The sequence below is a fragment of the Suillus plorans genome (genome assembly GCF_016647745.1).
Source record: "Suillus plorans strain S12 chromosome Unknown HD556scaffold_50, whole genome shotgun sequence".
NCBI classification, from domain to species: domain Eukaryota; kingdom Fungi; phylum Basidiomycota; class Agaricomycetes; order Boletales; family Suillaceae; genus Suillus; species Suillus plorans.
The window spans coordinates 252830-276817 of NW_024537434.1; the positions used below are offsets into that span (position 1 = coordinate 252830).

The 23988-nt window shown below is 47.5% G+C and overlaps 7 protein-coding genes across 7 annotated transcripts; 3 read left to right on the forward strand and 4 right to left on the reverse strand.

Annotated features, from left to right (window-relative positions):
• Window positions 1-2069: 2069 nt before the first annotated feature.
• HD556DRAFT_1446179 (Gti1/Pac2 family-domain-containing protein) lies at window positions 2070-3253 on the forward strand (the record flags this gene model as incomplete). The annotated part of the gene is made up of 5 exons (XM_041307043.1): window positions 2070-2130; window positions 2179-2359; window positions 2411-2500; window positions 2550-2712; window positions 2765-3253. The coding sequence occupies 5 exons, from the start codon at window positions 2070-2072 to the stop codon at window positions 3251-3253; spliced, it is 984 nt and encodes a 327-aa protein (XP_041157418.1).
• Window positions 3254-4972: 1719 nt separating this feature from the next.
• HD556DRAFT_1242409 (uncharacterized protein) lies at window positions 4973-7048 on the reverse strand (the record flags this gene model as incomplete). Its single annotated transcript, XM_041298275.1, has 4 exons — window positions 4973-5235; window positions 5514-5778; window positions 6364-6704; window positions 6769-7048. 4 exons carry the CDS (start codon window positions 7046-7048, stop codon window positions 4973-4975), a joined length of 1149 nt encoding a protein of 382 aa, XP_041157419.1.
• Window positions 7049-7272: 224 nt separating this feature from the next.
• Window positions 7273-11485, reverse strand: HD556DRAFT_1392084 (P-loop containing nucleoside triphosphate hydrolase protein). The gene is made up of 23 exons (XM_041303573.1): window positions 11134-11485; window positions 10847-11071; window positions 10754-10793; window positions 10680-10703; window positions 10602-10627; window positions 10515-10554; window positions 10405-10463; window positions 10087-10351; window positions 9612-10031; window positions 9509-9560; window positions 9320-9458; window positions 9252-9262; window positions 9097-9199; window positions 9025-9043; window positions 8934-8975; window positions 8829-8887; window positions 8723-8779; window positions 8121-8672; window positions 7948-8065; window positions 7769-7895; window positions 7641-7724; window positions 7409-7581; window positions 7273-7318 (listed from the first exon to the last, which is right to left on the reverse strand). The coding sequence occupies exons 1-22, from the start codon at window positions 11413-11415 to the stop codon at window positions 7428-7430; spliced, it is 2898 nt and encodes a 965-aa protein (XP_041157420.1). The 5' UTR covers window positions 11416-11485; the 3' UTR covers window positions 7273-7318; window positions 7409-7427.
• Window positions 11486-12874: 1389 nt separating this feature from the next.
• On the reverse strand, window positions 12875-16711 carry HD556DRAFT_1392090 (uncharacterized protein). The gene is made up of 13 exons (XM_041303574.1): window positions 16358-16711; window positions 16254-16313; window positions 15940-16201; window positions 15450-15888; window positions 15300-15398; window positions 15145-15249; window positions 14850-15095; window positions 14467-14799; window positions 14236-14418; window positions 13638-14188; window positions 13452-13585; window positions 13239-13399; window positions 12875-13188 (listed from the first exon to the last, which is right to left on the reverse strand). The coding sequence occupies exons 1-13, from the start codon at window positions 16572-16574 to the stop codon at window positions 12949-12951; spliced, it is 3030 nt and encodes a 1009-aa protein (XP_041157421.1). The 5' UTR covers window positions 16575-16711; the 3' UTR covers window positions 12875-12948.
• A 135-nt stretch (window positions 16712-16846) lies between these two features.
• Window positions 16847-18139, forward strand: HD556DRAFT_1433373 (Metallo-dependent phosphatase-like protein; the record flags this gene model as incomplete). Its single annotated transcript, XM_041305212.1, has 8 exons — window positions 16847-17083; window positions 17136-17203; window positions 17253-17326; window positions 17385-17464; window positions 17512-17629; window positions 17679-17770; window positions 17818-18054; window positions 18116-18139. 8 exons carry the CDS (start codon window positions 16847-16849, stop codon window positions 18137-18139), a joined length of 930 nt encoding a protein of 309 aa, XP_041157422.1.
• A 306-nt stretch (window positions 18140-18445) lies between these two features.
• HD556DRAFT_731004 (uncharacterized protein) lies at window positions 18446-19957 on the reverse strand. The gene is made up of 4 exons (XM_041311449.1): window positions 19953-19957; window positions 19603-19895; window positions 18781-19313; window positions 18446-18723 (listed from the first exon to the last, which is right to left on the reverse strand). The coding sequence occupies exons 2-3, from the start codon at window positions 19657-19659 to the stop codon at window positions 18783-18785; spliced, it is 588 nt and encodes a 195-aa protein (XP_041157423.1). The 5' UTR covers window positions 19660-19895; window positions 19953-19957; the 3' UTR covers window positions 18446-18723; window positions 18781-18782.
• A 1765-nt stretch (window positions 19958-21722) lies between these two features.
• On the forward strand, window positions 21723-22801 carry HD556DRAFT_1392119 (uncharacterized protein). Its single transcript, XM_041303575.1, has 4 exons — window positions 21723-21888; window positions 21939-22010; window positions 22064-22234; window positions 22287-22801. Exons 1-4 carry the CDS (start codon window positions 21880-21882, stop codon window positions 22560-22562), a joined length of 528 nt encoding a protein of 175 aa, XP_041157424.1. The 5' UTR covers window positions 21723-21879; the 3' UTR covers window positions 22563-22801.
• Window positions 22802-23988: the final 1187 nt, after the last annotated feature.

The window sequence follows — 23988 nt, forward strand, 5'->3', positions numbered from 1 at the left end:
TTCTCTCTTTCCGACATGTAAACGAAATTCGTAGAATCCTAGGATCAAGACCGAGATGCAACAAAACTGCCTTTTACTTGTTGCCGTATCATCTTTCGGTCCAGCACCTAGCTGTGATGTACAAAACGGGTTCACCTGTTTTTGCCACCGTTTATTTTTGGCGTGATAGTAAGTACATTCTCTTCAGCCGAATTCATTACGCAAGGTTATGCAACCTCTCTTTAGGCGTACCAATTGAGTTTGATGTCCCCTGGGCCCTGGGACATTCGCTGATACTCGCGACAGTCTAAGCGACAATGTCATGTTTTCCAACTGTCAGGGTGACAGCCGGTCGCCTAGATCCAATTGTATCGCCAATCGTATCATGGTAAAGATACTTAGACGAAGTCTGAAAAGAAGATGAGTCGGTCGCATTTGCCTATGACATATATAAATGCACCTATCACTGATCCCAGCCACATCTAGGGTTGCTGATGATGACTCGAACTGCTGTGAGACACCTGTCATCATCAGGATAAATTTGAATATGTATCTGCGCAGGCAGGTCGGCGCACAAGATTCTGTACTACCTTTGTCCTCCTCACTTATGTATTGGGGGGCGGTCTTAGAGAGAATGATGAACCAAGCGGTAGCAGCGCTTAATTCGTTGTCCCTCTCCCGGCTCGAAACTATTTTTTTGGAACGCTTAATTCCTCACAGTGAGCTTCGACATGTTCTCATGTCCCTTTTTCCAAGTGCTGGTTCTGGGCAGAGTGTCACTCGACCGGATGAATTACGTCACCTAAATTCCTATCCGCAGCCTTAGGCCAGTTACCCATTCATCTTAAACATTCATATGATACCGCAGTCACAATCACGATGTGGTCAGAATTGAACTCAATTACCATGTCCCTGTTGCGGAAGTCTATTTCAAGTTTGCTGCGGAGCTTGAAGTGAAGAACTAAATCTTATTGTGGCGCGCGCGGCAAAAGCAGCTGTTTCTCGCAAGTAATTTCTGGTCTCAACGGTTTCGTCTTTCGCGCAGAAATAACCTACCAGTCACGAGGTAAAACCGGCGCACCCTGAATCGGGTTCCCACGTCAACTGTACACTGGTGATTATTAAGCTGCTCAACCTGTTCACTTTTCATCTTGGTTGTAACTTGTAGATGAGTCTCGGCGCACCTCAGCGCGGTAAATCTTTCTCAGATGAAGCCATGGATTGCACCAATTCAGCCATATCATCGCAGTGTCAGCTCCTTCAGAAATGCTACCGTTCCAAACATGGATTGATAGCAAGTCAGAAGCCACGTCCTAATCCTTCGACATAATTCAAGTCGTTATTCAGGGGTAAGCAGACCAGTTGGGATTGCACTTGTCATCATGTAATGACAAAGTTGACAGACTATGAGGACATTCACTAGGCGTGTTCTGCCGCGATGGTCCTAATTCTGGACGTTTGACGCAAGGACCAATCAATCAGGACGGTAGTTCAATGATATGATCGCGGCAGAAGATGTCAATCGCATGTCACTTTGTTGGAACAAACCAAAGCTTCGGCATGCTTATTCAATGGCAGCCTGATTCACCCGACTTTATTCGTGGGGAATCTACGTGGATGACTACTCAAGTTGCAACCCACTCTCATGTAGGACTCGGATGCCGTGTTTGTGTGTGGCAACATGATACTCAACTTAGCTACGTCTATTGACCTTCTCTAGAACATAGTCCATGCGCTGAGTCGTTCGAATTGACTACGAAGGCAAATAATATCACACGAGCTTTGCCGACCACTTGATTTTGGTACGTGAGAAGGTTCGCCGATCTATCTTCTCTACCTATTTGGACGATCGGCTGATCGGTGCAAGGGGTGTTTTTATAACAGGAAGAACTTTGGCGCGCGAAACGCTTTGGAGCGGGTACCTGGTTGTGGGTCGTCGAAACAAGGTTTGTTCGTCTCATGTCAGGACTTTGTTATCCACGTTGTTCGAGATCTCCGTTCCCGCTTAGTGTCCATGGCAAGCTTGCCTGAGACTATAAAACCCTCTCGTTTGAATGGTGGTTTGATCACTATCTCAGATCATACTTAAAATGGCACACTATTCCAATTCACCTGTTATTCACAACGGACCTCCGACGCATCCTGCTTTACGTGAGTCATCATCTCCTCCCTAGTGGCTCTGTCTTACGAGTTACAAAGATGTCCGGGATGCCAAAGATGCGCACGTTGTCCTCGAGGCCGTGCGCCTCAACATGTTACCGTTGATCAAGCGGCGACTTACTGCTTCAGAAAGAGATCAGCTATCCTCTGGGAACGTCTTCGTCTGGGAGGAGGCCGAGAACGATGGAGGACTCCTACGCTGGACAGACGGACGTAGATGGTATTCAACATTGCCTTCTACGTAGATGTTGTCATGACCTGTGTCTCCTAGGTCGCAAAGTCGGATGCGTGGTGACTACTTATTCTACGAGGAGAAGATGGAGACAACTCAGGAAGAGAAAGATGCTAAAGCTGCTTTAAGGTTTGTCATTTGAATAAGTATATTTTTTAGTGTACTCACTGCATCGTAGAGCGCTTCGTACTGCGGATCCACTCGCCGTGGCTCCTCCAACAAACAGACGAAAAGATCGTCCCAATCGTCCAAACGGTCTGACAAAACAAACTTACTCCGCATTAGTCTACCTTCCGGGCTCAAGTCTCCCGCGTAAATGGCATGTCGTCGCATACTTCACAGTAAGCTTGGTCTTCACGATTCAAGAAGAACTCTTGTTCATTATCGCAACAGGGGGATGACTATGCTCAACTTCCTGTCATCGAGAGTTACGATTACCTTCGAAATTTGAAAGTTCCGCCTAGCGTCTTTGTCTCTAGCAAAGCCAACGGATCTCGCACCGATCGCTTCTCTTATACAAGCGATGGAATGGAGCCATACAATTTGGCAGGTCATCTACATGGCCACACAAGTCAGCATTCTATGCTGCAAGGAATTCCCCGATCCCCAATGTCTTCCTCGTCCTCGTCATCATCAATGCCTTTATCTCCTACCAAGCATCATTCAAGACCTCTGCCATCACCAGGCGCTGCCATAGGGCCTGGGCGTGCAGAGACGTCACTGCCTAGCATTTCGATTCTAACTGGTCTACGTGATACTCCAGAATTTCGACAACATCATCCCTCACAATCTGCACAACTCGGACATCCTTCCTCAACGACTTACACCCCCTTATCCGCGGAAGACAGACGAGTACTCAACAGGTTCAAAGTCGTATTATAGTCCTCCCCCCCTCTTTCGTCCCGAACAGTTTTTTTTTTGCCTCAGACATTATAGATATCCTGCATTCATTTTTGTCCCTTGGTAACCGTCAGTATTTTTCTCACTTATCTCTTGCTGTATCCATACTCTTCCCGACCGTACCAACGGCCGGCGTGACAAGGCATTGTAAAGAACACATCAGCGGCGCTCAGTCCTCGGATAAGTCCCAAAAACCAGAACAAAGGTAATGGATATTTCATTTCCGTGGGTCTCCACGTATCGTCAAGCCCCACACTCAAAAGTAGGCAGGGTAGAAAAGAAAAGGCCCTGATTCTGTTCACGAGCTTTTACGTTGGCAATTACGTGGTCCAGCTCCGGTATACCAGAGTTACATCTTTCACATGATTGATTATAATTATTCACCAGTCTACAACCGTATCACTCGCACGCTGAAGCAAGCGCTAGAGCTAATAGCGCTGGCCTCCACACTCGCTTAGATGTTTAACATACTCGGCCATCTCCAGCACCGTGGCGTTCTATCCTGTTCTATTGAGTCTCTTCACTTTTTGCGCTCGGTCTAAATCTGTACGAGTCATTTGTGGCTTCGAGCATGTGGCGACAATGCCAGTGACGATAGTGCGCTTCTTACATCTTCATTTCCATCTGGTGCACATGCCGTGCGCATGCATTGTACACACGACTATGCTGCGCTACCACGCTGGAGATGAGCCGAGGTCTGGCATCTGGGCAACGACGGTCACAAGTAGCCGATGTAGCTTATGGGAACTTCATGGAGCAGGTAAACTACAGACCCGGACTGATCCTGGGATGTTCCAACTTGGTACTTTTACTATGAATGAGTAATTTCTGACGAGTCCGCAGCGAGAAACAGGATGCTATATGAAAATTTCCTCGTCTCTATGTCATCACTGCGGATTCGTATGAATTTCGATTACATAATATTCAGGCTTAAGTTGAAGCAACTCTAAAGTTAAGGCCTCCGAGTCGCGCGCGGCGAGTTTCCTCGTAGTATCCCTCAGAATAATCTCCACATGTCGCTTCTTTCGAACACTGCCAAATTCACTGCTCTAAAAGATTGTCCTAAACATTTTCGGCGGGTTGTCCCATGCTTGCTTGTCAATGTGTGAATCAACGACCAGGATCGGGGCCCTGAAGTTCATCCTCTGTGTTCGTGAATTCTGCTTTCAGTGAGTAACTGTTTGTCTCCGTGGATCTTTGAATGGCCTTCAATGACACGCGGATGTTTTGAATGAATGCCTGCGATAGTTATTAATATTAATAATGGCCGGATCATGAAGAGGCCCTTTTCATTCGACGACTTTCTGGTAGCCTCGGCCTGACGCCAGCTGAGTTCCTTCCGCGGATTGTTTTTCATTTGTTCTTTCATCTGCATAGAAGAAATTGGCCAGCCTTCTGTGCGGACAGAAATGTTCAGGCACACTGGTTTCAATCACCTATGATACGTTTCATCGTTGTGACTCATGCCTAAACTAATTGGCCACAGCCAATCAGACTGCTCGTTATACCGGTTGTCTTGGAGAGCTTCAGCTTGCAGATAAGGCTCGTGATTAGCTAACTGGCAGAGAATGATATCATATTACGACGCTATACGATGAATCTCATCAGACCTGCTAGATATTACAACACTTGGCGTGTACAACGAGATACTGAATCAGGCCTAGGCCTCAGGTTGGGAAACAATCGCGACTCCGCGATGGCTTACACTTCGCCATGCATTATCCGTTTGCCCTCTTCCACTTTATCCTCCTTGCCAGTCATCTTCCCAGCGATTACCTTGGCCTCACCTCGGAGTTTATCCAGGAAACTCACTCGATGTTCCTTAGAGCTGTCTGCAACGCTCGCTGGAGGCGCAGATGCCGGCGACACGGGAGAGTCAGGCTGAGCTTTCGCCTGGCTCGTGCTTTCACCAACTTGAACGGGCGGCGGATGCAACTTTGCCGGGTGGTAATCGGTATCGTAACCTCCCGTGCGTGCTCCAGCTTTATGAGTGTGTTTGATACCCTCATCGCTACCCCTGTCACCGGTTGCCTTGCCTACATCGCCCGTCCTATTCTTGACGTCTTGATTCTTTGTCAACTCTTTATCCCCAGGCTGCTGTGGCGCGGTTGCTCCCTGACCCCGTGCCGGAACTTCCTTGTTATCGCGAGCTTTGTCCTCGACACCCGCTTGTACCGTGATTAGCTTATAGAACAAGTGTCAATCGATATGCACATACCTTCATTCGCCAACTCACCGGCACCTCCTGCACTTCCCACAACGGCAGTTTTGGCTGCCTGACTCTCTGTTGTCTCGCTTGGTGGTTGATCACGTATTTGAGCCGCTCCTGTGGCAGTTCCGCCAACACCAGCTGTCTCAGTCTCGAGCGAACGTTGCTCTTCCAGCACTTCGTGCTTTGGAGTGTTATCAACAGACATAGACTTTGGATCAGAAAGCTTTGCGGGATACTGATCCGTTTGCTGAGTAGGTGATTTGTCCAGTTGCTGAGGCTCCATCTGCGTCCCATACTGGCTGGACTGAGCCCGAGAGGACAGCTCCTTCGAAAGAATAGAAGGCTACAATGAGGTCAATCGTCGTCAGATTCCAAGCACAACAACTAGGAGGGAATATGTATAATAGACAAACGAGCAAGTCTAACAAAGCGTGGCACTCAAGAAGAAAATCCCGAAGTAGAATATGATAGATAAACATGGCATAGCCAACCGTCCCCGCATCAAGTGCAAGTGGGTTGGAGTCTGAAACATCGACATTTGAAGGGACAATCCGAAAAGTAGGAGGGGAAATTGAAAATACATAAATTGTCATGACTGAATGTCACGACCATAGAATGACAGGAAATGACTCGGTACGGTCATGATCGAACCTGTCAATAGCTCCGCGACATCGACGTCGAAACCCAAAACGAGCATGTCAAAATCCGGAACACGCCAGCTGCCAAAAGGCAGTACGACAGAAAGAATGAGGAATGTAAAGAGAAGTAAAACAAACTAGCCTAATTCCTCATCCGCGGACAATGCACATCATTACAATCTCCCGGGCCGAGTCAGCGCTGCAGTGCACCATGGTTTGCGCCAACTCGCCCAAAAATAAACATCGCGAAGAAAAGGAAGAGACATCAAGGTGGAAACAAACATAGTCGTACTTACCTCTGGCTTCGCAGCAACCGCAGCAGCACCGGAAGGATAGGCGGCACTCTTGGCCTGGTTATCACCTTGTGTTTGAGACTCGTCCTTTGCCAATTTTACCGGTCTTTGAGCATCTTTCTCTGCCCGTTCATCGGGTAGTAAGGCGACACTTGATTCTGAGATAGTTCCTGGCAGGGAACCAACACCGCCAACGTGTTCATGAGGCTGGGCGCCCTTTAACTCTGAACTTGGAAGAGAAGTAGACAGATGTTGGTCCAACTCAGACTGAGTCGCTTTAGGCTGAGAATCTTCCTCGTTCGCTGGTAAAAGTCCGTCAGGACAACTCGAGCACAAGATAGGGGGCACACGCACACCAGTAGGAAGCCACTGTTTTCTTGACGCCCTGAGGAATAGGAATGTATGCAGCTGCTGTCTTACTAGCATAGTCGACCGTGCGCCCCACAGGTTCCGGCATGTACTGCTTCGCGGTTTGAACAACTGAGGCGCCAGCCGCAGGGCCTTCAGACCCATCGCCGCGGGATTTCTCTTGCTCGAGTTCCCTGGGATATGAGCCCGGAAATTCGTGACCTGGGGTGTTCAAGTTCGTCGTGGTTGCGACTGGGTGTTGTCCAGGCTTGGGCGTCGTCCTCATAGCGGGATCAGGGGTAACAACGTCAGACTGGAATATGGACTCAGTTTTGCTCGCCCACTCGGCAGGAGGCGTGCCAGATGGTACAGGTGTGATTTTCGGTGGTAAGTTGCTCGTCATTATTGATAAAGTTGACGAGTGTGTCAGAGCGGAGACGAGGTTTTATACTGGCAGCCAAGAGTGACGTCACACCGCGGGGACCAATAACCAAACTTCGATCACCAAGCCTAAACTTGAACTTTGTGGCCCATGATATTACTCCCTGCTTGACTACTAAAGACCAGATCGTTCAATGTTAAAATACATACAAAATTGTGAGTAGTGAGTTAACAAAGTGTAGGCTACATGCCAAATCAAACGCACGTAAAGACATCCCTATGCTCTATGTGGTCTGCAAGGATTCTAGTTTCGCCTGTGTTTCAGCCATTTCCTCCTCCCAGGCTTTCCAGGCCCGCGGCTCCTTTTCCCAATGTTCATGACATTCATGGCATCGTATGTAGTAAGCTGTGGTCGTAGCGCCATACCCTAACAACACGCTAGAGAATTAGAGATACATTAGGCGAAACCCATCAGTCGAACATCATCATGCACTTACAACTCAGGCAGCACTTCGCCGACGGCATCGATCTCCCCTCCAGGCATACAGTCTTCGCAGAACGCTTGTGGGCATGTTTGGCACCTACACAATATTAGATTGGGTCCTTGTTGAGGATATTTACGCACCTGAATAACATTCCTCCTGCTTCAGCGGTGGAGCGACTGCAAGCTGAGCAGCTGTGTTGGGGACAAGGGATCATATGTAGCCTGCGGAGTTGCGCTTTGGTGATACCATGACACTTGGGGTGAAATACTGGTGATCTGGTGTCAAGAGCAAGCCAAACCACATGCTCGTTTGGTCTTACCTCGGGGACACGAGGTACAGAGGATGACGTCGCCGCCATCTCGACAATAAATGCACCAATCCTCTGTTTCATGCTTTGCTTTCGACTTCTTTCTCGAGGCCGGACTTATTTCCTCCGGCTGATCAAGGTACGAGTCAGTACATCTTCCTTTCCGCAGATAACACCACACGAACCGCGCTCTGGCCCATATGATCGGCGACGACTGTGATACCATCTACCACAACCGTCCTGTCTATGCGCGCCCGTTTCTGCAGTTCATGCCACTCCTGCGCAATCTGATGATTGTTTTGATTGCGTTTAATGAGCTTGCCCTCGAAGAGTCTGCTCTGAACCTGAGCGATGCCACTAAGAAGCTTTCGCTCCTCTTCCTCTGCATCGAGCAACGTTTTCTCATCAATCTCTTCGGCAGTGTCATGTGAAGACACCGTCTCTTTCTTTAGCTTGGCATCCCTTACTCCTTCCCGCTCTCGTGAGTCGTCGAGAATTTCTTGGATTGGTGCTTTGAGGAATGTCCCCAAGTCCATACCTACATCCGACCGGGACAAGGCGCTACTACCCTTGCGCAAAATGTCCAGGAGCTCTGTAGTCTTCAATTGGGTATTATCCTCGTTGGGAGAAGATGATGACGTTGAGGAAGACATGACTTTTAATGATAGGAACATCTTGCGACGAATACGGTCGAGCATCTGATCTTCGACGCTTCCGCGACAGACAAGGCGATACACCTACAGGAACAAGATTTGTAGGGCGAGTTGTGACATAGCAGCGGACACACCTTGACGGTTTTCGTCTGACCAATGCGATGGGCCCGAGCAATAGCTTGTAAATCGTTCTGTGAATGTTTTAACGGACATCGTGTAGACCTGCCACAGAACGCTCACCTGAGGATTCCAATCACAGTCGCACATGATGACAGTTGATGCCTTTGTAAGGTTTATACCTACCAAAGTGTAAAATCAGATCTTTGCGAGCAAAACTTCACGTACCAAGTCCGCCCGCTTTTGTTGAAACAAGGAAGACTTGATATGCTAAACGTTTTTCAGCACAAAAATAGAATGATTCAAACTAAGACCTTACGAGATTTTTCTTGTTGAAACTATAGACAGCAGATATCAGCGAGCAGCTAGCAAGGCAAGAAAATCATCCCACCAGTTTGATATCAAGATTCCGCCGAGGGCGGGTTGTTCCACCATCCAGCCGAGCGTATGGTATTGACCGCAATTCCATGTAATCTTCCAGGAGATCAAGCATGCTAATACCCTTGCATCAAAGCGTAATCAGCGAGAAGTGCAATTGGCCTTTACCTTGTCCATTGCTACGATCGCTCGTTAGTGTCGGACTGGCGCAGGTATTTTTGTTTCAAAAAACTCACAGAAAATATCAAGACACGTTCCCCTTTGGGCAGGATATCGGCAAGAACCTTGTCAATGACAATGAGTTTTGAGGAGGAGGCAACGACGTGTTCGCCAATAATATACGGTGAAGGAGATGCGTCTTTCAGCAGATATGGACTGTCATCTGATCTAAGCAGCATTCACAAAGAGACCAAAATATGACCTACTGATCACAGACTTTACGTAGCTGCATCAACAGATTCATGAGCTTCCGCCATCCTTGGCGTTGTAAGCACGTGATGACGATGGGCAAGTAAAGTTCGAACTCACTGTTTGTCTCTCCAGAAACATTCCGATTTATCGCTGACGCGATGTGCGAAAAGACTTCCTTGCGTCCCTCATTCAGCAGGCCATCCTCCTCTGTAAATATCTCTTTTAGGTCCATTGTATCCATTTGTGTCAACAATCTATAAGTCCAGAACCTCTGGGCCTCCGTCATGGGTATGAATAAAGTAAGTTCTTCGCGTGGCGGTACGGCTATATCGACGTTCGCTTTGGTGCGGCGCATCATAATGACAAGCAAGAGCTCCTGCGCAGCCTTTAGGAATGGTATCGAGTACGACCCACGAGAAAGGTCGAAGGATTCGTGAAATAATCGCTGTGAAGGCGGAGTGAATATGGTTGGGTATAGCCAACTCAAGAGGCCCCATAACTCGACCAGATTGTTTTGCACAGGCGTGCCCGTAAGAACTAGCAGGACACGCCGGTGAGATGACAAAATCCAATGCAAAAGGAAACGCCTTACCGAGTCGGTACAAGGAACCTACGCCCCGGATTTTGCTGAAAAGGTTGGTATCAGAATTCTTGATCCTATGTCCCTCGTCAAGAACACAATAGAACCATCGTCGGCTCTTGAACCAACTGTCCTCACAAACATACGCCTCATAAGTTGTGATGCATAAATCGAATTTCATTTCGTTGTTCCTGACGCTGTTCTTGAGTCGATCTCTCTCTGACTGAGTGCCGTGGAAGCGAAATACGCGCAATGAGGGTACCCAACGGGCAGCTTCCTAAATATATGGCCAACATGAGACATGGTTGAAGTTAGAACGACAAATCTTACATTTTGCCAGGATGACAAAACAGAAAGAGGGCAGATGATAAGATGGGGATCATGACGGCCTTCACAGATCCTTAGCATTTATTAAAACAGAATAACTATAGGTGTCGTACCCGGTTCGTTCTCTTGAATATGTGCAAAGAGGGATAGTGTCTGGCACTATGTCAGAAAAAGAATACGGACTCGAAGAGGGGAAGTACCTGTAGTGTTTTTCCAAGGCCCATTTCTAAGCAAATCGTCACGACGGATAGAATGAAACAGAAGAACGAAAGATTTACCATCACCCAATATACAGTTCATTCCTACAAACGATCTTAGTCCCTAGGATTCATCATCGAGCACAAAAACATACCGTTCTTATACATATAGATAAGGAATGCAAGGCCTTGAAGCTGCAGAGGAGTATTCAGGTAAGCGCTGTGAGGCAAAAATGTACTATACATACTTGATAATCTTTCATTTCACCGCCCTCTACCAACAAAGGCTGTGTCATGAGGACGCAAAGTGGAACATAAGCCGTGTCTCCTCCCGTTTCCTTCATTTCCTTGCGCAACGTGTCGAAGAATGAAGTCGAGGGCAATAGTGGTTGAAATAGGTCATGATGGCGGTACAGCCATCTTCTGCGGGCAGATTCGAGTTGTACCCTTCTTGCATTTATGACTATAGTATTCTAGATGATCGATTACAATAGTATCATCAGCATCAGCCCCACAAGACAGCGATGAACCCTACCGCTTTCTTATCTTGTATCTTCTGCCTTTTCTGAGAGTTCGCGCCATTGTCTATGGCAGAAAATGATGTTGTTCTGACGCGCTTTCCCGCCATCTGAATATTTTCTCCGCTTCGTAAATCATTCCGGGAAGGAGAGACACGTAACCTGATGGTGAGTTTCTCCTCTTCGACTGGGGGTGACCCGTCACCAATTAGAGTGGTACTTGACCTGGAACTGGCGATAACATCCAGCTCGTCGGGTTCTGCATCAAGCAAATTGACTGGCCCAAAGGAGTGAGACATGGCCAACTATCGGCAGACTGCAGGATGTCCGACAGAGCTTCTCGAGAGGTTGTGAATGGCTGAGACTTACTCAGTGCCACTGCAACTTGAACAACGCGGTTCCACATATTGGATTTAGGGCCGGTTATTACGCGCTTCTTGCAATGAACTTGTTCGTCTTCCTCAAACAACCAACATGCATGCAAATGAATATTAGGATAACTCGTATGGTAATATTCTACTCGACTTGGGTTTCATCGGTGTGCTGAAAAACCTCGTAAGTACTCAGTTTTATAAAAAATATCATTCGCGTGTCCGACAATAATAACATGTTGCTTCAGCTCACGCGTTCACAAGTCATCGTATGTCTATTTCAGCACGCTACAACTCTATATCAATCGACGACGTCCAGACTCTAGACTCGAAACCCCATATTAGAGATTTCCTAATGTCAACCACTTTACCATCAACGGCAAGGACTTGGACATCAGTGCCACTGTCACCGAACGTCAGCAGCAGTTGGATGCAGCGTTGTACGAAATCACAGACCTGGAAACCATCATGTATAGTGTAAAATGCAGCTCGTCGACAAGAAGAAAAGTACCCGGCCTATGAATTTTCACAAGGGGCTTGTATTGACTCTGGCGCTTTCCAACCGAAGTCATGGCTCAGATTCCTCAGTGTCTCCCCTAGTAGCCCATCGTCTCCGGGAACGTGGTCATTCGTGGCCGTGCCCAGACCGAGATGGACATGCCCAGTTCGTGGTGTAGACTGCGTTTGAGAGAGTGCGGAGACTGGGAGCGGGTAGCCTTCTGTTATAACCCATGGCTCAACTCGAAGCGATCGCGAGGATTTCCGCTCTTTCTAGAATTTCGTGTGCCATCATGATTGGCTCACGGGGGTGACGAAACCAAACTACAAAACATCATTCAGCCTTATATCTGTCAAGGTCTACTATGGAGCCAATCCCGAACGTCTGTTGAAAGATATTCCAGCTCTTCAGGTGCTCATAATCAGGACATATCACAACCGTATGTCAATTAAATTCACACTGCGAAGTTTCGAGATAGTGGGGCTGGACCTCACCCTTACGCGACGCAGCCCCATATTCATACAATTTACCAACATCGATATCATCTACTCTCCTCCAACCTCTCCTCGTTTATTCTTTGTCTAGGATCTGGGCTTCCTTGTACATCATCAATGTGTGCGCACTACCTGACCTACTTGACGCATTCTCGCTTCCTGGGTTTGAAGGTCAAATTGTTCATTTTCCACGCTGAAGTAACAACAGATCAGCTGCTGCAGGAGAGTGTAATATATTGCTCTCAGGCTTTCCGTTGACATAGCAGTAGATCCCAGTCTGCGGATCACCTTGGCATCATCAGAGAGAGATGAGCTGAAGCAAGATGCCGAGCGACAGCCACCACAGCAACCAAACAGAACGTACATAATTTTGTTTTAGTTCACAAATGCGCCTAGAAGTACAAAGCACTCTATAATTGGCTTCTTGAACTACTTGTATTTCAGAACAAGTACAATGGTGAGGGAATGCTACTGGTACCAACGCTCGCGCAGCCGTTTCCGTTGCACCATAGGCTTCGTCACCATAATCGCAATACCCAAACCAGCAACCGTCAGCACAAGCTGCACTTTATTGAAATTCTCACTGAGAACGTCAAACGTGCCCGAAGGCGCGATGCGCGTGAAGAAGAGGTCCAGGCCGTAGACAAAGACCAGCGATGTGGACTCTAGCAGAGATGGAGAGGTAACGATGCGGCGGACGTTTGCGACCTGTAAAACACGTGAATATTGCGTGCTTCAGGGTCCGAAATGAAACGAACCTCGTAGTTGTGTGAGAGCACGAGTCGGGCATCGTCTGGCAGTACAGCATCATACTGTACGAGCATCTCCTCCTGCTCCTCGCTGGTGGGCTTGTGTTTCGGCCGTCTTGGATTAAGCAATCGGCGAGGAATAGACTGAATACTGTTCTTGCGATTTGCAACTGCGCAATCACCATTAAAAAAAGGCATCGCTCAGTCACAAGGGAATCGCACCTATGATGTCCTTCGTTGATACTCCAAACTTCGTCGAGGTTGGCGATATAGCAGTGATGCCGTGAGGCATGATAAACGATTGTTCGTATGTGCTGACATGCAGCGTCTTGTTGGAATACGATGAAAGCTCGGAGCTATTTCAAAACGTCAGTCTCATACCCGAAATTCACTAGCAAAAGGGCCAACCTTCTTATCTTGTCATCTGGTCCATCACCCTCGTAAAACTCAACAGAGACGACACTATATCCTTTGCTCTGCCCAGTCCCAGAAAAATCGTCGTCAAAGTAATGGTATACCAACCAGTTCTCAGTGAGGGTCGCTTGCACGTCGCACACGCCACTGGCAGCAGGGACACTAGCATGGTAAATCACACTGCCTTTGACCACGTCCAACACATATATCCCACACGTGCTAGACGGCGCGGAAGACGTGAGGACCAATGTCAGGTGGGGGTTGAGATACTTATACAACGTCATTCGGTTTCCGAGGACCTTTCCAATCGATGCAACGGGACCGCGTGTATTCGGAATGATATTGTTGATTTCCTCTTTTGGGGGCAGCGAAAGTGTCCATGTTGGATAGGCGACATAGAACTGGGACAGCTCGAGATTGAGGGCTAGTTGATGGCCCAAGATCTGGCGCCGGCCAGAAACATCCGCGCGGAGAGCGAGATGTACGGACGGGACGAATGACTCAAACTCAGCCTGAGCTGATGGAGTGTCTGGATAAAGGCGCGCCTATTGACCGTCAGACTCGCAGATTCAAGCAAAGAACCACAACACACCTGGAGGTATTCATCGAGCATGACTATGGTCCTGTTCTCATTGGGAAGCATGAAAACATCAACTAATGGTCCCATGACAGCATCGAGGCCTTCCAAAGCAGTTCCAGGAATAGACTGATGCTCATCTCTGACGTCGTCTCCCGTAAGTGCATTCACATGGAATAGCACGGTGTCAATAAGAGACTGAACCTCATCAACGTAAATCTTGGCACAAAAGAGAATGTGGCTCACATTGTCAGCCCGACGTTGTGTGACGAGCACTATTTGAGGTCCTTCTGGATCGCTCACTGTCCGTGTGACGAACATTTTGATGGGAATTATTGTCCCGCCAACCTTTGCTGCCCAGCCAAGGCCAAGCACGCGACTCCATAAGACTCGACCATTGCTAGAATCAATACCAAAGATTTTCCCATACGCTGTAGCTGCCACTATGATCTGTCGGAAGCCAAAAGCGTCGCGCGTGAGCGTATCCTCATCCGAGGAAGATGCAGCCGACGTAGTCACAGTAGCATATGAGCCAGTCGCAAAGCGTCGGGCAAAGTTTGCTAAGTATTGAGGAAGGTTCTTGAAAAAACTTTTAGCGCGAGCGACTTCAATATACGCGAACCTTGTACCTTGGCGTCAGATAACTGACGCTGAAGCCGCTCAAAGTAACCTTCCTCATCCACAACAGCATGGGACATAACAGCCTTCTTCTCAGGAAGTTCCACGAACTCTGCGACTTGGATGGATGCCAGAGCTTCTTCCCGAACCCACTGCATTTTGTCGTGTTGCCAAAGCTGTATTGAGCCTGTCGTGGTGGTCAGCAACGTACGAGTGTTCTCGTGCGTATTCCCCGTGCTCGAGCCATCAAACGCCACCTAGATCCAACTCAGATCTGACCCTGGAATAATTGTAGAGTGGACTCACGTGCCGGATGACACCATATTCACGCGTCTCGAAGGGGAACGCAAAACCAGAGGCAGAGGCTTTGCCCTCAGATAAGTCGATGGCCAGAGTTTGGTGGATGACTTTCTAAATTTCTAGTTGCATAGGAAACACTAGTGGATGCAGAAGGATCTTACATTGTGAGCGTTCGACCAATAAACACGCGCAACTTGCGGTTGGCCATCTCGGCTAAGACTTCCTACGAAATGAGAATCCGATTGAGCCTGCGAAGGGGCCTGAGGTACCCCTCAGTAATTGATGGTACGGAGATGGATTGTGAAACATACCGCGTCACCGAATTCCCAGATTGGCCGAAGTGAAGATGCCTGTACGTCAAAATGCATAACGTGCGCAGCACCTCCTTCCTTGATCGCGAGAAATTGTCCGTTATTCGAAAGGCCGAACTCACTAATCCTAACGTACTTGACGCCCGGAAGAGCCATAACTTGACCCTTCAAATCAGGCGTTAATATGGCAGCTTTAAGAACATCGTCTTCAAGCCAGTTGACGCAGACAGTAGTTGTAGGTCCTATCTGAGAGCTAACAGCAACGAATTTGGATGTTTCATCTTTTATGTTCGCCGGAATGTTGACGGACGCGATGACTTCGCCCGTGTTCGCTGACAAGGTCGTTACGTGCAGAGTGTAGGACGCAAATGATTTCGCGAGTCCCACAAGATACACGGTTGAAGGATCGGCAATGATGTGAGAATACAAAACCAAGGACCTGATTAATCGACATCAATGAAGTGAGAACTGTATGATACAAAAAACACACGCTTGGTCGGGAGAGTTCCATGACCACAAAGTCTCCCCAGTCTCATCCAGACGGGTGACAGAGTCTCCATTTGTCAATGCGAAGTAAACCGTTGAGTTAAGGGAGGGGTCAGTAGAACGCAGTAGCGATATTCCAAGATTTTGAGGTTCGTGAAGTCGACCATCTACCGGTTTGTGTAGTTGTTTCTCCAACGTGAGGTGGCCTGTTTTCAGGTCATACGTGCGCAAAATTGACCCTCCCGGTCCAGATAGAGAAGACACGCCTAGTACCATGTTTGATCCGTAAACTTACTTGAAATTAGCATCATGACGCACTATTATCACTGTGGCTGAAAGCCATGATCGGATCCTCCGTATCATATATACTTCTCCATACTGCAAACGCGTTAGTAGAGTCAGAGTCAGGATGGGACACACACCTATAGAGCCATCCGTGGTGTTCAACGCTGCCAATACATTGTTGTTCGTAGCAGTCAGAATATAATCACCATAGAATGCAGGTGCAGTATGTGGAGAGCCATGAAGCGGTACACCGATCAATTTCGTATTCCAATCCACTACACCCACGTCGGATTCGTGTAGAGCCCATGCTGTGACACACAGCGAAGCGAAGGAGAGTTGGCGCAGGCAGCGCATGGAAGAAAGGATTCAAATTCGCGTGGGCAAATGGATTCTAGTGTCGCCAGAGGGATGACCAGCTTATAAGAAATGGTGAGAGCACCTATGTAAGCCTTTGACGTACGTCTAGGTTGCACTTGGGTTGCACGTTGACATTTACTTAGCAGGTTAGGACTTGCTTTCTCACGACCTCCTTTAGTTCCTTCTGCACGATCCTTCAGCTAATATATTGTACAGCACAACACCGAGTCAGACACGACAATAAATCATCTCTAATATTTATCATCTACATGCCCTCCTATAACCCTGACAAATGGATAGACCAACTCATGGAATGTCGCCACCTCCCAGAGCCCGATATGAAAGTCCTTTGCGACCGTGTTCGCGCTATACTCATGGAAGAGTCGAATATTCAGCCCGTTTCGAGCCCAGTCACCATCTGCGGCGACATTCATGGTCAGTTCTGGGACTTACTCGAGCTGCTACGAAAGGGTGGACAGGTCCCAGAGACTAGCTATATTTTTATGGCACGTATGTGTGCTTGTGATTCGAGGGTTGAACATGCTTAATGTCGATCAGGGTGACTTTGTCGACCGAGGGCATTATAGTTTGGAAACCGTGTCCTTGTTGCTGGCACTGAAAGCTCGGTATTGTCACCGATAACCAATCGCTGTATCTGTATTGAATTTTTTTTAGATACCCAGATAAAGTCACTCTCCTCCGTGGAAATCATGAAAGTAGACAAATCACACAGGTGTATGGGTTTTATGGTGATGCTCATCGGCGCAGTGCTGCTTTCCTGATAGTACTGATAATTTTGTTGCATAGATGAATGCCAACAAAAGTACGGTAGCGCTGCTGTTTGGAAAGCATGTTGTAGTGTATTCGATTTCCTCAATCTTGCTGCTGTAAGCTTCGCTCCAACATATCCTGGAAACGCTCAAATCTTCTATAGATAATAGACGGAGAGACTTTGTGCGTGCATGGTGGCCTATCACCAGACATTCGAACTCTAGATCAAATTCGTGTCCTCTCGCGTGCCCAGGAAATCCCTCATGAAGGTGCCTTCTGTGGTCAGAACTTATTGCTGTGCGCTCGGCTCCTCCTGATTTACCTTCGCAGACCTCATGTGGTCTGATCCGGAAGACATCGACACTTGGGCTGTCAGTCCACGCGGAGCTGGTTGGCTATTTGGCAGAACTGTAACGCGAGAGGTCCGTCCATCTATCCCTAAATCTAATGTCACCCTGACCCTTCTCAGTTCAATCATGTTAACTCTTTGAGTCTCATTGCTCGTGCACATCAGCTTGTGCAAGAAGGGTACAAATACATGTTTGATGACCAGCTCGTTACTGTGTGGTCCGCACCAAATTACTGCTACCGATGCGGTAACATGGCGTCGATACTAACAATAAAGGAGGATGGAAGTAGAGATTTTACTGTTTATGATGCCGCCCCCGAGAATGAGAGAGATAAGGGAATGCAAACAAAAAAGATGGTGAGTAGATACTCGCTTCCCAGAAAACTATCGGAATACACGCTAACGGTTTTACCCGCAGAATACAATGCCCTACTTTGTATGACATAGTGTATTACGATGTTTGTGTACAGCGCTATCATATTGTCATTTCAGTTGTTCGTCCAGTAGGAGTATCGCCGGATGGTATACAGGATGTTTTACCGACCAGATTGCGCCCAGTATGTTGATTACTTCAAGTTTTTCGTGGGCCCAGAGCCGATTTCAACATCTTCATAGTCCTGCAATAAGTATCAATGACCTAACGTTATTTTATCCTTTTTGTTTAGATCTAGCAAATGTCTTGCATCCATGCACTATGCAGGTAAACAATATTATTCCCAGTACTGCCCTCAGTGGAAAAAAAATAAGTTGCAAGATGATTGCACGAACTAATAGGCGTTGTTATCTTACCCGGGTCAAGTGTCCCAGTATGGTCAAATACAAAAAGCGAAATTGGTGGTGCGTTTGATTCTATCAAGTGTAACAAATACGGACAGAGACCCTGTCAAAAGCATCGCACCTCGCTTTCCAAGTGACAAACCACGACGTATAATCAACCCCGCTCAAAACCAAAAAAACCTCCAGATCTTCTTCAATAACATCAACCATCCCAGTGCCAGTACCATCTAGTACAGTAGCTTATACGGCCTGAACATCGAATCAGAGCTCTAATTTTGCAAAATAAGGAGGATGAAACACACTAGCCTCTACATGCCACACATGCTAGCATGGACCTGAGCGGCTTCGGCATAAACTGCGTTCGCATTGCAGGAAGCGTGAGTCAAGTTGCCGTACGCCTGCTGGGAGATAGCGTATACGGTGGCGTTAACGTCTTCAGCAGTGTCAACGACGAAACTGGAATCGTCATCGATAACAGTGAAGTAGAGGGCAGTTTGGCCGCTGCAGGGTGGGGCAGGCGTAAGGCTCCAGCAGGAGCCGCATGAGGTGGAGTTCGAGACAACACCTGGAATACCTCCGATGTTGGGGAAGGAAGGCAGGGAGGAAAAGTTGGCGTAACGCAGTGACAAACGCGAGCAAGTGACGGTAGAGAGGGATGTGTTGGGGTTGCTGTAATTAGCATTCTGTACAACAAAAACGGAGTCTGCGAACACTGGGAGGGCGAAGGCAGAGAGAAGAGTGACAGCTAAATAAAACTTCATTGTAGAGGAGCTGTTTGATGTAGATATCTCGTGTAACCTGAGATGATGGAAGTCTCGAGATTTTCTGTTCACTTTTATAGGGCAAGTCGAAGCGTTAAACACCAAATTAAGCCCACTCAGGAGCAGCTAAAAGGAATGGCGCCATGTCTTCAATTTGAAGTCTGGGTTGACCATGTTAGAGCATGTCATCTGACGAGCACAGGCAAATGATGATAAAAGAAGTCCCATCTTCTGTGCAAGTTCAAACAAAATCCAACTCAGTCTGTCGAAGGTAAAGTCAACTTGAAATTGGCCGAAGCGACTTCGCCACTAAACGTCAATTGATCACCCTCCCACAGCACCATATTACCATTAGCATCCTCATCACAAGCATAACCAAAAAGAGGCTCACCCTGTCAGTCGCGCGTAACAGGCGAAATGACATCAGATTGTGACATGGAGCATCATAACATATGCATTGATGATGAATGCTGGTCCATGATGCATGGTTCGGTAAGAATTCGGTGATAATGTTGGGAAAAGTCAAAGGTCATTTTGGCCCCTCCCGAGTAGAGGCAAAGACATCACGGATTCCTGGCAGTCATTTTCTCTCAATAAGTTGGATCCGATTTTTTTTCAAGCACGCGCGAAAACGAGATTCGGACACAGCCCGTTCTCAAGCTGTGAAGCGAACACGAGGATACTTAGTAAATAGTAGATACAATACGGAAGACATACCTTAAGTACAGGACTTTGTTAGCGACCCCAGCACTTTGAACATATGTTCGGTCCATTGCAGTATTAATTTTGACGCGCTCTTTCTGTAGGTCTGTGAACTGAACAAGTCTTTCTCAGTATTAATCATCAATATGCATCAATGGCAACTTTTTGATTGACGTTTGCCAATATTAATGGTAAGAGCTGAAGGCAAATTGGCAATTAGGTATATGCCCGAGAAAAAAACACGTGGGCTCCCCCCACCCCAGGCCTACGAAGCAGGTACGGTGACAGTCAAGAGATAAAAAGACTCGAACAAACTGAATTCGTAAATTACGTCATAGGCGGCCGGCTGCCCGGAAGACGGCGGATCATGCATCATGTCCTGTTCAGAGAATAGCAGCTCACTTTGAGTGACAGTGGCATGCAAATCGGAGAGGCATGGAAGGATAAAATCCGTCCAGCAAGCACTTCAAGCCTCAAGGGAGCGAGAGTAGCGTGGGATTGTGGGACATCATGTGACACGGGCAATTTCAAAAAAGGATTGAACTGTGTTTGCAGTGCCACTGTATGCATGCTACAGCTTGCCCGAATGATAGAATCGACGAAGAAACAATGTGAGAAAACAAAACTTGATCAGCATGCTTCTCGGGTGCACCTTCTGATTTAACGCCGTATTATCGAGTGAAACGTTCATTCCACTGCAATTCTCACTCCGCGTGCGTTCAATTTGTTCTGTACACAATTTGTTGAGTGAGTGATGTTATTTTTTGGATGGGTCAGAGTTGAAATCGTCCATTAGGTGAAGCCCCCAAGTCAAAAACATGTCTTCAATGGCCACTGCAAGGCAAGAGCCTGAGAAACCAGTGATAAAGCACATCAAAAAGATGCAAGGACACACTAAAGGTGTCACTGGCATCCTACAGCTACCCAGTCGCCGACAGCGGATTCTCACCTCTTCAAGCGATGGTTCGATTCGAGTCTGGGACTTGCGGAGCGGTACACAGGTCGGGAATGCCTGGAAGGATGAAGGAAGTGGAGTAGTGGCCACCATCTCATTGTCACCGGATGGCACAATGGTAGCAAGCGGGAGTTTTGATGGCACAGTGAGATTGTGGGATATCGACACGGGTAAGGTTGTCAAGAAATGGATAGGTCACACAAGGTTGGTGTGGTCTGTGTGCTGGAGTCCAGACGGAGGGCGAGTGGTGAGCGGATCCTTGGATCATACATGGAGAGTGTGGGACGTCAAAAGCGGAGACACCATTGTCGGACCAATCAAGGCAACATCAAACATGCCTGTCTTGGTTTGTTATTCTCCCGATGGCACGATGATCGCGACGAGCGGACTCCGGCTCAAAATCTGGGACGCCAACACAGGCGAATTACTCAAAACAATCGAGGGAAAAGTTTTGCGCATTGCATGGACCTCCATTGATGGCCCGGGAAAGACACTTATCCTCACCATGAATGGCGGAATCAGGAAGCTTGAGACCGCTACTTGGACCCAAACAGCTTTTCTCGAGGGGCACAACAGACTTACTGAGATTATATTATCTGCGAATGAGCGTATCCTTGCAAGTGTATCGAACGACAGTACAGCACGGATATGGAACCTTGAAAACGATCAGCTTATCGGACCACCCCTCCACCATGAAAAGTCGGTGAAAGGCGTGGCTTTTTCTGCAGATGGAAAGTATCTCATCACCGGCTGTATCGATGGCCGCATATACACATGGGATATCTTCGCCATCGTCAAAGAAGCTGGTCTTGATAACCTTCTGTTGGACAATGTAAGCTTTGCTAATCTGATTCATCTAATTCTCAATCACACTGACAACATATCTGCTCCATCCTTTCAGGTGGTATGTTTTGTCAGGTCTCTTCAACAGCCTGAGTACCCACTGATATTTGTCCATTACAGCCTGAGAATGTCATCAACAAATCAATGTCGAATGTATGTGTTATTTTTCTTGACATTATCCATGACTTTGATCGACACACAAGGCTGATGCTACACGACAACGAGCCCAGAAAATCGAAGGCGTTCGTCGAGTACCGCAAGGATTTTTCGATGATGTACGTGATCTCCGTCGATATTTGAGCGGTTCCCTTGACCGATATGTCTACAGTTCTCGACATCGCGTGATCGCCCCACAACAGCGCCACGTCAACCCACCCACCCTAGTCGCAACCCTATCAGTTGGGCTCAAAATTTTGTCTCGGGTATGCTACGCAAACGAGACAGATCGGCTATCCGGTTGCCACGAGTAGTCGAAGTTCCATTAACAGCGGGAAAGCCTGTGCGTTTGTTTTTTTACTTTCAAGTGTATTTGTAGTCTCATGTCAACGCAGAGGAATTACCACGCAAGAAAGAAGCCCTCTGCGAAATCTTCTCAACCTACCAAACCTCCTACCACGCAGCAACAAAGCGGCACGGCGACTCAAAGCAATATGTCATCATCACAGCAATCACCTGCCACTGCCACGACATCCACGACGCCTACCGGTGTTACTGGTACTGCAGGTGTAGCCGGTACAAGTCACGATATCACCATACGACAGGCTGGATGGCGGGCTCGTTTCCTGCTCTGGGTTTGCTGCGTACCCACTCAGCCCGCAGGTGGTTAAAATTGGGAAGCAATGTCTTGCAACATCAGCGGGTTAAATCGTGCTACAGGATGCTACAGAGCGTTCTGTAGCACTCTGTAATCATGTGTAATGAATTATGAATCCCTGATGAACTCTTAGTGCTCTATTACTCTCCTGCGGTTGTTGTATAGTATGGGTTGACTAGTTCACCAACGTGTAGTATTTGCGGACCGATATGATTCAAATGAACTGTAATACTATTTCTGACCTAACACAGCACTCTGAGAAGTAATTTCAATTGGTTGGAGGTGAAGCGAGTGGGCGATTTGCTTCACACTAGTGACATGACAATTGTGACAGGTAGGTTTATCTGAAAGTATGGGATATGAACTAGGACAGACATAAGTTAGTGCTCTGAGTGGGAACAGAAACAATACATAGCATTACGACCTACATTGCCATATATCAAGGCAACAAGGCCTTGAATCGTGTGCAAGCTTGCAAATTCAAGACAGTATGATTCTGTGGCGTTTATAAAACGTTCACACGAGAGAGTCGATTGGGTCGAAGGGACTTAATGCTCGAACAGAGTAACTGTCCTAACTAAGTCGTATTCGGGGGTGAAAGATCAACTGCCCTACAAGTAGATATACGTCGGTTTATATACTGTAGGGTAAGAATACTATGGAATAAGAGAGAAGGAATGGGTCAGTAGCAAGCTAACAACGAGAATATTGGTCGCCATCGCCAATATTCGACGACGGCTTTTGACGAGCGTTACAGATTCCCCACCATCTTTGTGATCTCAGTGGAATACATCATGCTAAGATTGGGAGAAGCCGAGACACACCTCCTATGCAAGTTTTTCGGCGAAGGAGACAATGCTGACGAGTCTTCGAGTTCTAGATCATCCGCCGAGTCGTCAACGTTCGAAGTATGATAGCAATCAATCAACCGAAACGTAAACAAGCCAGTCCCTGTCACCTGCACTTGCACGGGTTCTGCATGAGATCTCCTATAGCTGTTCAGACAGCGGCGCGTACGAACCCAAGCGACGATCCAGCCAGAACGGTAGAGTTCACTCAGTTCTTTGACAATAGCATAGCGTGACCTTCGATTCATCAAATAGACAAACCAAGGTAATAGGATAAATCACGGAGAATTCCATGCCGCTATTGGGGAAGCCATAATGAAGAGCTAGAGTAGGACGTTGGAAATAAGGGTTGGAGAAAGTGCGAAAGCATCTGGCCATCCTATTCGACTCTGAGCCGATATGTAGCTCGGGAACATAGATCAAGATTCAAGACCGGGAAATCATATCGAGCCAGTTATAAACACAGATTAGCAACCATTTTGCTGTCGAAGAAGAAGTTATACATATCGTGAGAAGACTTGGGCGCTCGATCTGCACAACCTGTGCTTAGCATTGAAAGTAAACTGTGACAACCTGTAGAGGACTTAAATA